Here is a 15,984-nt window from a genome sequence, read left to right as displayed (position 1 = left end):
TATAATTTTGTGTTGCCTCTACCATGTTCAGAAAAGTAAATGTTAAAAATTAAAGGGGGGGGATTATAAGGTTTTATTTAAAATTCGTAACATATTTAATGAACTTGTAATGTTCCAACCTATAATTTACAGCTAAATGTGTGGAACCTTGGAAACTGGTAAGCGAATAATCGCTTTAGTTCAGTAGACAAAGAACAGATACTCAGGAAGGGTTAATTACCCTTTATTGCTCAGAATAAAGTTCTCTCTCGGGGCATACAGAAAAGCGTCTACTTAGGCTTAAGAATACTAAACTAAACTTAACCAAAAAGATATAGCCGAAGCTATCAAAATTCTACAGGAGTTGGCCCCTTGACCCTAACTAAACGGCGAAGCTATCAAGGGCCTGAAATACGGCCGAGCGTAGAAATAATAGGGGGACCGGAAAGTAATATCGTTTCTGCGCATGTCGACAACAACATGCTAAGGGCAGAAGTGGAAGCAAATCCATGTCAAACACTCTTAAAAGTACTACAAAAAGATATTTCTCCATTCTTAGACATTATGTGTCTGAATGCATTCATAATATATAAAAAAATATAATGGAACATTATCGAGTATCAACTTTTTGCTCAAATTTATTGAAGACACTTTTGCAACGTATCCAATTGAAAGAAATAAATCGACACAAACTCGGCCATTTAGACCTAATATAAGCCAATTAGGGGGGGGGGAATCATGTTTCGGATTATATACCCAGAACATCGGGGGGGGGGAAACTTTACGCGAAGGTGTTTGCATTGCTACAAACGTAAGATCAGGAAGGAATCGCGTTACTGGTGTTCGATTTGCAAAGTCCCATTGTGTATAGTACCCTATTTTGTTGAATTCCACAGCAGGAATTTAAATTCTTCATTTTATATGTATAATATTTAATTGAATTTATTACATTTTTAGTTTTATATGTATATGTAATATATGCTTATGTTAACCAAATAAGTAAATATTAGCAATAAAATTTTCAATTTTATAAAATAAACCCATCTTCTTCATCCAATATCTTACCAGCGCAACTTACTCTGTTATTGACGAATATACTCGTCATGGCTAGATTCTGGCGACACAAAACGGTGCGCACTCTTAAACGACAGCGCCACAGTTAACTGCTTAATAGATAAAAGTGATGAACATTACAGTACATTTAGTAAACTCCTTTACCGTAACTATATTTAAATGCATGTTTAAAAACGAATTTTTCTATGTGTGTATGTGTAAATATACATTGTTATTTATAGCATGTGCGCTTTTTAAATTACTACCAATTAAATGCTTAAAGTGCAAAGTCTAGATGCATTATTTTATTTATTTAGTTATTTATTTTAACGTTGCAGACATATATAATGACTTGCATTTAATTCCCTCTTCCTGGAACGTTTTTCTTTTCGCTTTGAATAATAAGGATATTTTTTACTTGTTTGGGGGAGGAGTCCACATCTTTTTATTAATGTTTTTTAACTATTCTTCTTGAAAAAAAATAAGAAATTTGAACTAGTTTTTTTTAAACCAGTTTTTCTTACCAATTTTGATAATAAGAATTATGCGCATGACTGAAAATTAAACGAGAATCTTATTAAATTTTCATTCTAGATGAGATGAAAAGACGAAGAGAGCTTTATGCATCTCAACCACCTGAAGGTAAGAATAATATAAGAATCTAGTAAGGATAATACCTTGTCAATAAGATATTATTCTTATATCACCTCATTGTTGGTAAGAATAATATCTTGTCATTATTTTTCTTGCAATTTTCCCATTATTTTCGTAGTTTATTTTCTTAATTTTTTGCTTATATCATTACGAATTTATGGAAGCAGAAAATTTTTAGTAAGCAATAACTACAGGAACACTAGACGGAATGCTGTTATAACGATCCGTCGTTCTAAAAGTTGCTGACATCTATATGCAAGTCGACTCCTGTTTAGAAAGAAATTTTCAAGAAGGGCCTCCCTGCGCATAATCGTGTTCTAACCCTTAATCAGATCAATTTCTAATTTTATAAAAACAATTTTCTTAAAGATACTGTGTCTCGTAAAAGTATGAGTCGGCCACCATTCGAAATTTCAGAATTCTTTTAAGGGGATTCTGGCAGGAAAGTGCCCACACCCTTACGCAGATCAATTTCAAATTTTGAAAAATCAACCTTTATTCTGTAATTATAATTATTTGAAAATCAACCTTTATTGAGCATAAAGTGCTTTGATCTGATGCTACAATGCGGCACCTTTATGTATGTCAGATATTGTTCGAAAAATCAGAAACCTTCGTAACTGTGTCCCGGCAGCATATTTCACAAGTGCACATCTGCGTAGCCACCGAGGGAGTAGTTTCTAGGATGGACCAATGGACATCCAATATCTCTGCCATATCACATGACCTTTCGCATGCCTTAAGATTTAAGCAAGATGGTTGAAAATATTCTGCCACGCAATTTTCTGTAAAAAAATAATTAAAGCATTGCCCACTTCTTCTGAAAATTTTCATTACAAAGTTAGATAAAATATGAGCAATTGTGAAGATTTCATACCTGATTGAAAGAATTTGAAATAAATACAAACACATGTTGGATACTCCGCAAAAATATCCAAGCAAAATATTACTTAATAGGTGGTAAATAAGATGAAGAAAGAAATATGTGATAAACATTTAAGCCCAAATACTATCTTTACATAAAACTACGCATATGTGAAAAATATTTACACCAATTACATGTGTAAATAGAAGTCACAACCATTTTTTGCAGTTTGTATGAAAAAGATGTTCTATAATAATAGCCAATGTAGAATTTTATTCAAAATGAACTTTACTAATTTGCATTCGTATACATTTAGTGTGTAAAATTTTATATTAAAAACAGTTCACTATTAAACATCTTGTCGGCATAGAAACTACTCTTCAAACAGAATTAATTTATCTTATTCGCAACGAATATATTCAATTTATTTACATATATCTTAATGTTAACGATGGATATAATCAGATCATACACAACATGTGTTCTGAATTTTACACATTCAAAATCAAAAGAGTGCAAGCACTGAAATAAAAATCATTGGTTTCATTGCCACACTTCCAGTCCTCTTCAGCTCAAGTAAAAAAAAAAAAAAAAAAAAAAAAAAAAAAAAAACTATATACTTGAATTCTCTTAATCCACATGTGTTGGTAAATGCATATTATTCGAGGCTAATTGTAGCTGGAGTCATTTTCTCGATTTCTTGATGTAAAGAGCGATAATATGCCGTGAACATCAATCCAAATATTAATGCGTGATAAAATATCGCGAAAGTGAACTGTCAGCAATTAATTAAACTCACAAAATGAAAGCACTACTAGATTTTCTACTATTACGCCACACATTTATAACTGCGAAACAAATACTCATTAAAACATAAACGACATACGCTCACATGCACGAAGATTTAGCGTCACAACAGCAATAGAAGCTCATTGGTCCATTTTCAAAACCCCTCCCTCAGTGGCTACGCTGATGTGCACTTGTGAAATATGCGTCCCGGCACCTTTAAGCAAATAATTTGTTACTTTGGAAAAAAAAAAAAAAAAAAAAAAAAAACATTTCATACAGGTGACTTATGTTAAAGCACGGCACTTTTATGCAATTTGATACTGTTTGAAAAGAGGTCCTGGCAGAAAAGTGCTCACATCCTTGTGCAGAAAATTTCTGTCTTTGAAAAAGCAGCCTGCATAAAGGTGACTTATGTTTAGGCACGGCACCTTTATGCAAATCGGACACTGTTTGAAAACAGTGTTGCCAGATCGTGCGATTTTTCTCAAATTTGCGACTTTTGACAAACTTGTGCTACTAAAAATTTAGTATTTGCGATTTTGCGAAATTTTTGCGACCTTCAGCATTTTCTTATGCTACTTTTTGCGACTTCAAAGATTTTTTTTTTTTTTTTTTTATATATATATATATATATCGTAAAATGCTTTGTAAAACACAGAATTATGTACGTTAAAATTAATATTCATGATTTTAGTGCTTTACAAATTTTGTTTTTAAGACAGTCAGTCCCCTTCCCCTCAGTTCTATGGTGATGACGAATCGAACAAAAGAACTTGCAGCTTGCGCGCCATATATTGGGTACCGAAACAGAGAAAGAACTAAAATTCATTCACCTGATTCTAATATAGCTAAGGAATAGAAATAAATTAAAAATAAAAGCAACTGCATTTTTCCAAATAACAACACAAATAAATTTAGCAATGAAAGAACAAACAAGGCTTTCTTAAGTAATTAGAATCTGAAATAAGTCACCACTCAGAACGGAAAACTGGATTAAAAAAATTAACTGCCAACTCAAAAAATTTAGTACGAAAGCTCTAACAATCTAAACTTGAGGAATATCTTACAAATTAATTTAAAAACAGAAATCTAAATTAAATGAGAATTAATTACAAAAGGAATGGATATTTAAACAACTGGAAAATTAGCAATATAGTTTAAAAATTTTCATTAAAGCTAAGATACGTAACTTAAACGCCTAAGAATCGAATACAGTCTGTATCTTACCGAAATTTGTGATGACGTCAGAGGTCATATGAGCATGCGTAACTATGACGGCACAAAATCACGTGATATCTGACGTCATTTGCGACCTTTTTTGTCTTCTTTTGATACTTTAGCTGAAAATTTCCTGCCAGCACTGTTCGAAAAGTCAGAAATCTTCCTAAGGGTACTGCGACATTAAGGTACCAACACCCACATGGAAATAATTTTTAACTTTGAATAAATAAAATAAAAATACTGCCTTCGTAAAGGAACTTATGCTTAGACATGTCACATTTATGCTAGTCGAACACTTTGAGAAGTCAAAAATCTTTATAAGAGTGCCCTGGCATAAGGGTGCCAGCAGTCTCATACAGATGAAAAATCAGTCTTCATAAAGATATGTTAAGCTGAGGTATAGCATCGTTATGACAACTGTTCAAGTCAAAAACCTTCGTGAGGGTACCCAGCATGAAGGTGCCAGCACCTTTATTCTGCATAAATGTTGATATATGCTGAGACATGGTACTTTTATGCAAGTTGCACACTGTTTGAAAAGTCAGAAACGGAAGAAGATAGACTAGAAGTGATTATTTCGAATTTCATCCAATTTCCACTTCCTAGAGATCGTGGCAAAATGGAAAAGAGATGTTTATTTTTGATTTTTGGGAAACTCATTTGATAAAAATTGTCACTTGCGTCCCCTTTTTCTTTCTACAATTAAATTAATATTCTTTAAAATAATCAGAATCGTAATTGCATATTTTTTGTTACATTTAAGCAAGCAGTTGTTAAAGCTTTTGAAAAAATAATTAATTATCTTACATTTCCGAATATAAGCTTATCCGGGGATAAGCCAAGAGATCAGATTTTGATATAAAAATTCAGCCAAAATTGAAATCGAATTTGAAATCGCCGTATAAGTGAACCAAAACCTCCCAAAAATTCGAATGCCTGGAGCTGAAATTGTATTTACAATTTTTTTTATACAAAGTTCTTAACATAAGCACGTAAGATTTCAGAGGTAAAGCTGTTTTATGAACAGATCAATTGCTGCAAAATTAAAATCGAAGCAGAAAGCGAAAAAAGAAGTAAAACGGAAGCGACACATTGATTCACTTTCCCCTTTGGGTCTACTTTATATCATCACCGTCTATAACCTCGTCCCTATAACCTAAATAACTGCGAATTCGGCCGATATCGAATATCCTTCAACCGCGTGGTTGCTAGGCGACCGTTTCTCGCGGTTTTAACAGTGCTCTTACCCTTCGAATTCCCCCGCTGACTTTAGGACCCTTTTCATCGCTGTCATCTTTTTTTTATTTACTTAGTACTGAGTCCGGAAGCCATTATATCTCGTAAAATGTCACCCTCCCCCTTTGATATTGATCCCTGCTTTTCCCTGCCGCCTATCCGTGAACATCCAGAATTCCATTGTTCGCAGGTTGTATTTTTCTTTTGTGAAGCTAGTCGAGTAGAGCTGAGTACAATCCGATAAACCTGTTCAACGATTTTTTTTTTTTTTTTTTTTTAATGTGGTTGTAGTGAAAAGAAAATAAGGATAAAAATCGTCTGCTCTTACTAGGTGCTTAATTCAGAATGATGGGTTTTATTTTGATATGAAAATAGGAAAAGTGAGAAAATATTGAGAAGGGAAAAAAATGGCGGAAGAAAAATTTCTTAAAGAAATTCTTATTAAAAATATTAGTTTTTTAATACTGTAATGTAAAAAGCTTTTCCTTCAAGTGAAGAATTATGAAAAGTAAAAGAAACCGCAGAACTGCAAGAAAGAGTTTACATAAAAAATAACGTTTCGTATAATAACTGCATCATGAAATACTTTTTTTTTTTTTTTAACTAATAAATTTTTGCTGAAAAAGCAAAAAAGCATTCAAAATCTGTAAATTAGTAAAAATTAATGCTAATAGTAAACTCGTGTACATGACTATCTTCGTATTTAATAGTATCTTCTTTATTCTATGTTTTTAAGAAATTATAGCATGATTTTTTTATACTACATTTTTCTGAAAAATAGAATCGTTTTTATATTCTAATGAAAAATCCATTATCTTTGTAAAAAGTGTTAATTAAATAATGTCTTTACAATGATTAGCAATAGCACTTTAAATTTTATATTATTTTATATTATTTATTTAATTATATATTATTTAAATTTTATATTTAAATTGTATATTTTTATGCGCTATATTAACAGCTACACGTAGTGTTTTTATTAATTTCCAGATTTTGGATGCTTAAATTTCTTCTTGCTTTTTCAATTTAAAATTGTTATTTAATACAAAAATACGAAATGTGAAAGTAAAAATTTTGCTTCTTCTTATGCTCACAAATCATTGCGCAAAAATTCACTTAAAACTTTTGTATTCAAAAAAACTTTATTTTCGACCATCATATTTTTATACCACGGTGTTTTTTCCCACGCTTTATTTTGTCCCACGATGTTTTCTAGGATGCCGTTTGGCCCTTGCATTGTTTTCTCAGCGGCATTTCTATCGGCGATGTTTTTTGCTATAGTTTTTTCACCTGTAAGTTTCCCGAAGTTACATAAAGTCGCCTTCTATTGCTTGTTCGTGCCAACAATTTTGATGCTGAATGCCTCCCTTTTTTTGAAACTTACTGTAACAAACTTACTCCCTTTTTTGAAACTTAATGTGTACAACTTAAAGCATAAAAAATCGTTCATTTAATGAGAATCTTAATATAAAATAATGGAGATGAATACGTTCCCAGAATTTTAGTGATTTATAAAAATAAATTTAAATTAGAAATATATGTTTATTTAATTGCGAATTAGTAAATTTTGCTGTTATTTTATTTCTATAGGCTCTCCCTGGAAACATTCTTGTAAATCCTTAATCGCGATATTGTTAGTGTAAATATTAAGACAGCGACGTTTTCTCGAATTATCACTGCATAATCCCGCGACATCCTCGCAAAATTAGCCATTTATCTATGGAATAAAATTAATGGCCTACACATAATGGAATAAAAAATTTTGAATGATTTCGTGAAAGATTTACTTGCATATTGTATAAATAATTAAGCGTGAAACAAAGAAAGTTTAAGGAGTTTTACTTTATATTGTAGTTGAATTCGGTTTATAAGGATAACGATTAGGAGAAAATCCCAACTACAGTGGGTAAAAAGTTATATTTTAACACTTGCAAATTCTCTTATATATTTAACTCATTATGGATAACAGCGAATAATGGTTATCATGGAAACGTTTTCCAGTCATCTCATGCTTGTTATAACCGACTTCAGTTGTTAAATACTGTATATTTATTCATATTTCGAATAGTGCCGCCACTTCTCACTTTCAAATCGCTGGGCTTGTGAAACAGAAATTCATACAAAATATGACATAAATCAAAAGCAAATTTAGAATTCAAAATTCTAGCTTCGAGGTGCCATTGATCCGGTGAAGGACTATATTAAAAATTCTGTGGTTCTATGTGACGTCGTTTTTTCACATTGCGAGGAATATACCTATATACATAGAAATGCTTCATTATTTAATTTCTTTTTTCAAATAACACATGGCGATAATATTTGGCAGCAACAATCTGAAAACTGATGCGAACAAAATGTGAGTAGTGCTAATAATAAAAATTCTGATTTGGATATCACATGACTTTTTTGTACAGCCTATTGAATTATACAAACTTTTTTGCTGCGCTTCATTTTAACTTATTTCCTCGAATTATTTTAACTTAATTAACTGAGTCCTTACGGCAAGTTGAAAATGACATCAAAAATTGAAAATTTTGAAATTAAATATCCCGGTCAATTTTTGTATAGAGTCAAACTTCTTATAATTTAATTTTTTCATAGTGAGTATAAAACATTCCCAAAGATATGAACCGAGAGACTGCATTAAAAGTTAGGTTTGGTTATTTTATTAAAGTTATTATTTTTTAAATTTGGCATCACCCAAGCATGAATATTCTTGTCGTTTAAAAAACTTCTGCAATTTGAAATATATGACTACGGTCTTCGATTGCGAAAATAAAGGCGTGGTAAGAACTTTTAAGCTGGGTAAGGGGTGGGTTTATATACATTTGGTTCTGTCCATTGCAATAAAAAAGGGAGGTGCACAACTAGGTGCTACAGCAGCCCGATATACAAAATTTCAACGTTCTACGGCTAATAGTTTCTGAATTATGCGAGATACATACATACATACGTATGTAGGTACAGACATCACATAAAAATTCCTTATGAATCCACTTTAAATCCATTTTGCAATGCGTTTTGGAAAAAGGAGTCCTTTATTGTGTTCTCACGTACAGACGTCACGCACAGATACAAAAATCGTCCAAATGAATTCGGGAGCTGTCAAAATGGATATTTCCGTTGAAATATGAAAACTGAAATTTTTAACGATTACAGTACTTCCTTTACTTCGTGCAAAGAATTAAAAAGGAAGTAGTGGTTGTAACGCCATCTAATGAGGAAAACAAAAGTGATAGGAGGAAAATGTTCTGGGATTTTTTTTTTTTTTTTTTTTTGTTGTTGTTTGTTAATTTAGCCATGTTATTCAGTAGTTATTAATCATTCAGCGTTTATTTTGAAGCGCATTACAAATTATCGTCGAGCAATGCACAAATGTCCCCCGTTGATACTTAAGAATTATTATTATATTACCCATGTATAGCAATCTAGTTATTTTTGATAATCAGTTTGATGAATTTATACGAATGAAATACGCTTATTAACTATAACAGTGTTATGACAGATGCGTTTGAAGTAGAGAATATGAAGCTAATGACTATAATTATGTTGTAGAGGCAAATGAACTAGGTAATGACTGTAATAATAATATGATGAATTAGACTCGTTATAAACTACGTTCCAGCCTCAAGACTCACTATTCACATTCATAGTAATATTTTTAATCGTGAATAAAGTAAGGTAAAAGGAATATTTTTTGAAAAATAAGCTTTTTTTTTTTAAAAAAAAAAAAAAAAAAACTCATGAAATAATTAACGAACTTAAGAAGGAATTAATTTCTCATATAGTTTCAAGGGAACAAAAGATTAAATGATTCTGCGTACAGAATTCATCTACAGTTTTACACTATGAATAACAGAAGCAAGATAAATTTATAACGACTTTTACCTTTGACAGTGAAATTTTAGTAATAAATTTCGTTATTTGTGCGCCCAGGCTTTAATATTTATAATATAAAACTGTAAATGCAAAGAAATCTGTAGAAAAGCAATAAAAATATTGTGACGTAGTAGCATGCTTAACCTTGATTTCCAACTGAGGGCCGGAAGAACCGATTTTTCCCCTTTCTGCTTCAGACTTTTTTTTTTTTTTTTTTTTTTTGTGTGTGTGTGTGTGTAAAACATCACCCAATTATTCTTTTTTTTTTTAATTTTCGTATTTTAAACGAAGACATATTGCATATTTTAAAAGTGTTTGTTTTGTAGTTATCCGATACATTTTTAAATGTTGAAATTTTAAAATAATACACGTCAAATAGTCGAAAGAATCGAGCAATTTTCGAAAACTCGCTAAAACGTTAGAAATTAAGTTTAAAATTTCATACAAGTTTCATTTAAAGGATTTTTTTTTCGCTGTATCCGATGTTGCAAACAATAAAATTCTGAGATTTTTAGTTTGTTTATTAAACGAAGACATGGAAAGCGGGGATCGTTTAAACAGTAATTTAAAAAAATCTAAATTGGATTTTGAAAACATCGCTTCACTACATTGTGTTTTCATTCAAAAATAGTGTGAGCACAAATTTTAAACTGAGTAACTATTCAGTAAGTTGTTTAAAAATCGATGGCAAACCGTTGACTACAGCGATAATCACCATGAATGAACTAAATCAAAGTTTATGAACAATCGTAGAGTCGTTGAGATATATTGCGTTAACAATACTGTAGTTAGTGAAAATACACTTGTAATAGAGTAATTATATTATTTTTTTCTCTGTACCAGTCTTACTTAGCAACTGCTGGGAAACAAGAGAATAAAGGAAAGCTAGAAAATTTGAAAATAACTATTAGGAAATTAAAATAATTCCTGCAAAGTTATTGAGAATTTCAAAAGTAGGGAGTGTATTCAACATTAAATAAATATGATAATAACCACTGTCATTATCAATGGTACTAACACGGTAAGATTACAGTAATAAATGAATTAATTAGTTATGTTGCATTCACTGTAATTTTATCCTGAAGAACAATGGTTTTCAAACTTTTTTTATCGCGACCTGTTTGAACTTAGTTGCAGTTTATCATGATCCACATGTATATATTTTTCAGAGGGAAAGGAAAATGGTAGAAAATAATGGAATAATAATAGTAAATGTTTGCAGAATTAATAATTATTAATAAATGCATAAAATAATCAGTACTTTATAAGAAAATGTATTAAATTGTACAATAAAGCGAAATTTCAAAACGCTTAGCGAACGCAGTGCGATTGGATTGATTCTCAGATGCCTTCATGGAGGACTTTCTAAGGGAACTGGCTCGTATTTGCGTTACACGTGGAGAAAAACCTCTAAAACACCCATGTTGCTAGCTCGTTTGTCGGGGTTCAAAGCCGCATCGAACTACCAGTGTTCGACGGATTTATCCACTTGGTCATTACTACAGTTTAGGAACCACTAATCCAGAATAAAGATCCGAGCTCCCAAATGAACCCTTCGAATTTGAGCGGAAATAATTTGTTTTAAATTCAGACTTTAATTAAACGACTGGACTAATAATTATACCTTTAGGCTATAAGGTATTTCTCCCGCTTTCTTGGCATGCCTTCGGGGTGTAGTGGTCTGCACGCTGCGCCCGTATTCCAGAGGTCCGCGGTTCGTTTCCCGGTGAAAACGTTGCTAATTTTTCATCTTGCCTGCTTCCAAAAAATCCTAATGTCTCTGCAAGACTATGTAATTAATTGTAAGTTAGTGAGGCTAACGGTTATTTAATTAATAAATTGAATAATAATAGAATAATTAGATTAATATTTGCTTAGACGAATAAATAATGATATGATTAAATATACGGTTAGTACAATTAAAAATGTTACGAATTTTGGAATTTTTCATTTTTTTTACAGCTCTGAAAGAGTCACGTGATGCCGAAGACAGAGGAGAGTGTCTGGATGAAAAATTCATATACGCGTCAGACGAGATCTTCAGTCTTTCTGTGGAATATGGGTAAGTCCCTTTTACCTTCCTTTTGCATTCTTAGTTATATTTAACTGTAAAGAACCACGTTAACGTAAAATTTAAAATTATGGGGAAAAAAAGCAATAGTCTTAGATTGGCGGAAATTTTGAATAAGACTCTTCTGATTTTTAACTCAGATATAAGTCCTTTTTTAGGAGAACGGTGGAGGTGGCTTTTGATGAAAAGGGACCTATATGTCTGAGCGCCCTCGTAATCGATAGTTTCATTTAAAATCTGTGCCGGTCTACATCTGCCTTTGTACCTAATTTTAAAGATTAGGAAATTTGTGAAATTACCTAATCTTTAAACTGACGCTTTAAGAGCTGAAATATCTTCCTGTTAAACAAGAGTGTGGCCAATTTTCCGTTCGTAATTCTTGCTTGTATTTTATATCCTCATCATGCTTCAATAGGGATAAAGATTAAAACGGAATAATTTCCGTATTTTTTTAATTTTTAGTCCAAAGGGATTTGAATCCCGAAGGACTATTAGTTTCGTTTTGGCATTTTGCGTCGGACTCATAAATGTCGGTTCACTTTTCAAACTGTTGCCACAAAATGTTAGAGTCCTGCATTATATTTGAAGAAATTAAATAATGAAAAATCTGCATAAATGTATGTATATTTCTCGTATTGTGATAAAACAACGGTACATAGAGTCATCGAATTTTGAATAACATAATCCTCCAACGAATATGAGCATGTGGAAGACCAAATTTGAAATTTGAAATTTGTTTTATGATCGATTTCCTATTTTTTAAAACTTTGACGAATTTTTGATTAACAAACTCAAGGATTTCAAAGCGAGCAATGGCAACGTTGTGCAGAAAAAACATTTTTATCTCCAGCGCGTGAGTCTCTGTATCGGAAATTCTAAAGATATGCTCGTTTTAAAACTATTTTGGGATATTACAGTTGCACTGGATCTTATGGTTTAAGTGCGAGGAACATGATATTTAATAAAGAAAGGTAACACACAAAATGTTAAAAAACGCTCCTTTGGACGTAATTTAAAATCTGAAACATTTCAGATTTTTTTTTTATTTAATTTTATTTATTTATTTATTTATTTATTCATTATGTCTGAGAATCAAGAAAAATCTCCAGAGCTTGTTTTTGTTGATGTCAGTCTTCGCTTCAGGAGGCAAATTAAAAATAAAATTTTGAACAGAACTTCTGTTATGAAACTAACATTGGAGCGGGTACAGTTTTATAGCTATCACACTGAATTTCAGTCTGCAGAAGGGGGAATGTGTACTGGGAGATTTCAGAGACGTGCTCACCTTCATTACATGCTTTTCTGGGGGAAAAAAAAATGGCTTCAAAATTGAACGAGACCCGGGAGTTTATGTTCGTAGGTCATTCATCACAGCATATTGTTCATCCTGACAAGCATTTCTTTGAAGCAGCTGAGAAGTGCAGCTGGATCAAAGACCTTTTCAGTACCTTGTCGACATTCACAACAGCCTTTGTCAACATTCGCAGGAGCAAACCAAGAAAAGATTTTTATATAGTTTTTCAAATTCCACCATAAAATCAAAGTTTGTACTGCCTTTTTTATTGCTGTTTTGTTTTTTTGTGCGATGCTGGTGCTTTGCGATTTATTGGCTTTGTTGCAATTCTGGGCACTAGATGACTAGAGATATCTTAAAAGTAGAGCTTCTAGATTCCACCAGGAAAACAAAATTTGTATTGTCCTTTTGTTACACTTCTGGACAATAAAGGAGCAGAGGTAAGTACAGTTTTCACATCATGAAATCAAAGTTTGTGTTGTCTTTTTTGCTCCGTGCCTGGACATTAGAGGAGCAGATGTATCTTAAAATAGAATTTCCAGATTCACCATAAAATCAAAATTGCACTGTCTTTTTACACTGCTATTCTGGACGTTATAAAAGCAGATTTTTCTTAAAGTAAGGCTTACAGATTCCACCATGAAATCAAAGTATCCTGCTTACTTGCGTAATAGTCGCACCCCAGTAGCGAAGCAGAAAAACATCGTCAAAAGTGTATAATATTGTATAGTAGATTACCTCGCTTAATAGTCGCACCTAGACTTTTACAACTGAAAATTGGCAAAAAGAAGTGCGACTATACGCGAGTCGCACTTCTTTTTGCCAATTTTCAGTTGTAAAAGTCTAGGTGCGACTATACGCGAGTCCCCCCCCGGGGGTCGACGTAGAGAACTCTGCGAAGCTACTGGTTAGGATCTGTACCTAGGCAGTCTCGGCCACGGGGGTATAAAATTTATGAACTTGGTGGTTCTGAAGGCTCTGGGAAAGGTGACTTATTGGCCGGCCCCGGAGTCTGGCACGTCCTAGCGCAGCGTGGTTCTAGTAACCCGGGGGGGGGGCAACCCCCGGGGTCGCTGGGTAATGTCCCGCTGCGACGGGCTCGCCCAAGCGACTGGTAGGAGCATTTGATGACCGGTGCTGCCTGGGGCCTGTCTCCAGGTGGTGCGCTGCTCTCCTGGAGGGTACTAGTGGAGGTTGAACCTCCACGACGTGCCCAAAGGGAGAGTGGACCTGTAGTGAGCTTAAGTGCTCGGAACAGGGCAGCCAAAATCCTATAGACTATACGCGAGTAAACACGGTATGTGCTATTTTTATTATTTTTCCTGTTATTCTGTACACTACAAAAATAGATGTATAATAGAAGTATCTCAAAGTAGATCTCCCAGATTTTAAGGGAAATGTGACGAAATATCCATTAGGATAAAATGTTCTCAATCAGAGCCTCCATTAAATTTATGATATTGAGTATATTCAGATGGAATCTGGTGAAATATCAGAAATTTACAGAAGTTCATGTACTTCTAAAATATTTATTCCTCCAAATATTCTTGCTGGAAAAGTTTGGATTCCTTCTTCGAAAATAGAACTCGTGGCTTTCATCAAAACCAAACAAAGGACAAAAAAAAAAAAAAAAAAAAAAAAAAAAAAAAAAAAAATGCTGTCAGTGGGTTGATTTTTTTATAAAATTATGTGGAATTTTATGATTTTTGAGCACACTAATTAGAAGTTCCTTTAGAAATTCTTCACGTTTTCCAAACTGTTGCCACCAAATATTATCACCATGTATTATATTTAAACAAATTAAATAATGAAGAATCTGCATGAATGTTTCTGGCATTGTGAAAAAACAACGCTACCCAGAGCCATCAGATTTTGAATAACATAGTCTTCCAGCTGAACATGGGCACTTGGAAGCCCGAATTTTGAATTTCGAATTAGCTTTATTATCTATTTCAAATTTTGTTAAAATTTAACGAATTTTTGATTAGCAAACTCAACGATTTCAAAACGCGCAATGGCAACACTGTACGGAAAAAACGTTTTTATCACCAACGAGACTGTGTATCGGAAATCCTGAAGATATGCTGTTTTTCTGTTTTAAAACATTTTGTGATATTGCTGTTGAATTCAATTTTATGTGTTTTAAGTGCGAAGACCGTGATATTTAATAAATAAAGATAACACATCAAACAATAAAAAAATAAATAAATAAATAAATAAAAAATAAAAGCCCTTTTGGACGTAATATAAAATCTGCAGGCTTTCCTTTCTTTCCTTTTTACCCCTAAGATTTATTAATTATTAATTATGTTTTCCAAAATTCAGATTTCATAAAGAAATGAAATGAACATTTGTTACCAATTTTTTGCGAGATTTTTTTTTAATCACCAATAGTTTTCCTCCCCTTTTTTTTTCCAAGTAATTTTTTAGGCGTTTTCCCTTCTTACTCATCTTCCTTGTAATGAATTAAAAACAGGAGAATGGGAAAAGATATAAAAACGAAGAGTACTACAAATAGCAGATTAGAAAAATCCGGGAATTATAATTAAAATGGTTTGAAACTATAGCGGAAGGAGTTAAAAAAAAAGTTGGGGCAGAGAAAGAAACGGAAAACTGGAAGTTGAACTTTTTTTACTCTTCTAGTAGATTTTTTCTTTGCTAATTTTTTTTTCTTTCAATGATCCTAGTTTGGCCTCTCGCCAAGCGTTGTCATGGTAACGATGGATTGTGTTTGCTGCGCGAAGCGTGTCCATTGCGGTGCCGGCTTAAGAAGTTGATTGTTTGTTGGCTGTGTTTTGTTTATAGTAGTTCCCGCGCAATGGATTGATAGAAATTTCTCTTGTTTCCTAAGCGAAGGAACAAAAGAGAGGGGGTTAGAGGTTTTTTTCCCCTTTTTGTTCCGCCACTTTCTTTAATTTCGTTTTCCAAGCCAGGGGGACCTTC

The 15,984-nt window shown here is 32.7% G+C and overlaps 1 protein-coding gene across 3 annotated transcripts in view; it reads left to right on the top strand.

The window, feature by feature from the left end:
• The window catches only part of LOC118182442 (uncharacterized), a 118,313-nt gene that overhangs the window by 74,664 nt on the left and 27,665 nt on the right, over positions 1 to 15,984 (top strand). For all 3 annotated transcript variants that reach the window (XM_035351796.2, XM_035351803.2, XM_035351787.2), the window contains 2 exons: positions 1,627 to 1,674; positions 11,639 to 11,738. In XM_035351796.2, coding sequence (XP_035207687.1) covers positions 1,627 to 1,674; positions 11,639 to 11,738 — 148 coding nt within the window. The remainder of the gene's footprint in view (positions 1 to 1,626; positions 1,675 to 11,638; positions 11,739 to 15,984) is intronic.

Source organism: Stegodyphus dumicola, chromosome 7 (genome assembly GCF_044657685.1).
Source record: "Stegodyphus dumicola isolate Sdum_Otavi_A_Nest chromosome 7, ASM4465768v1".
Taxonomy (NCBI): domain Eukaryota; kingdom Metazoa; phylum Arthropoda; class Arachnida; order Araneae; family Eresidae; genus Stegodyphus; species Stegodyphus dumicola.
This window is presented reverse-complemented; position numbering and strand designations above follow the sequence as displayed.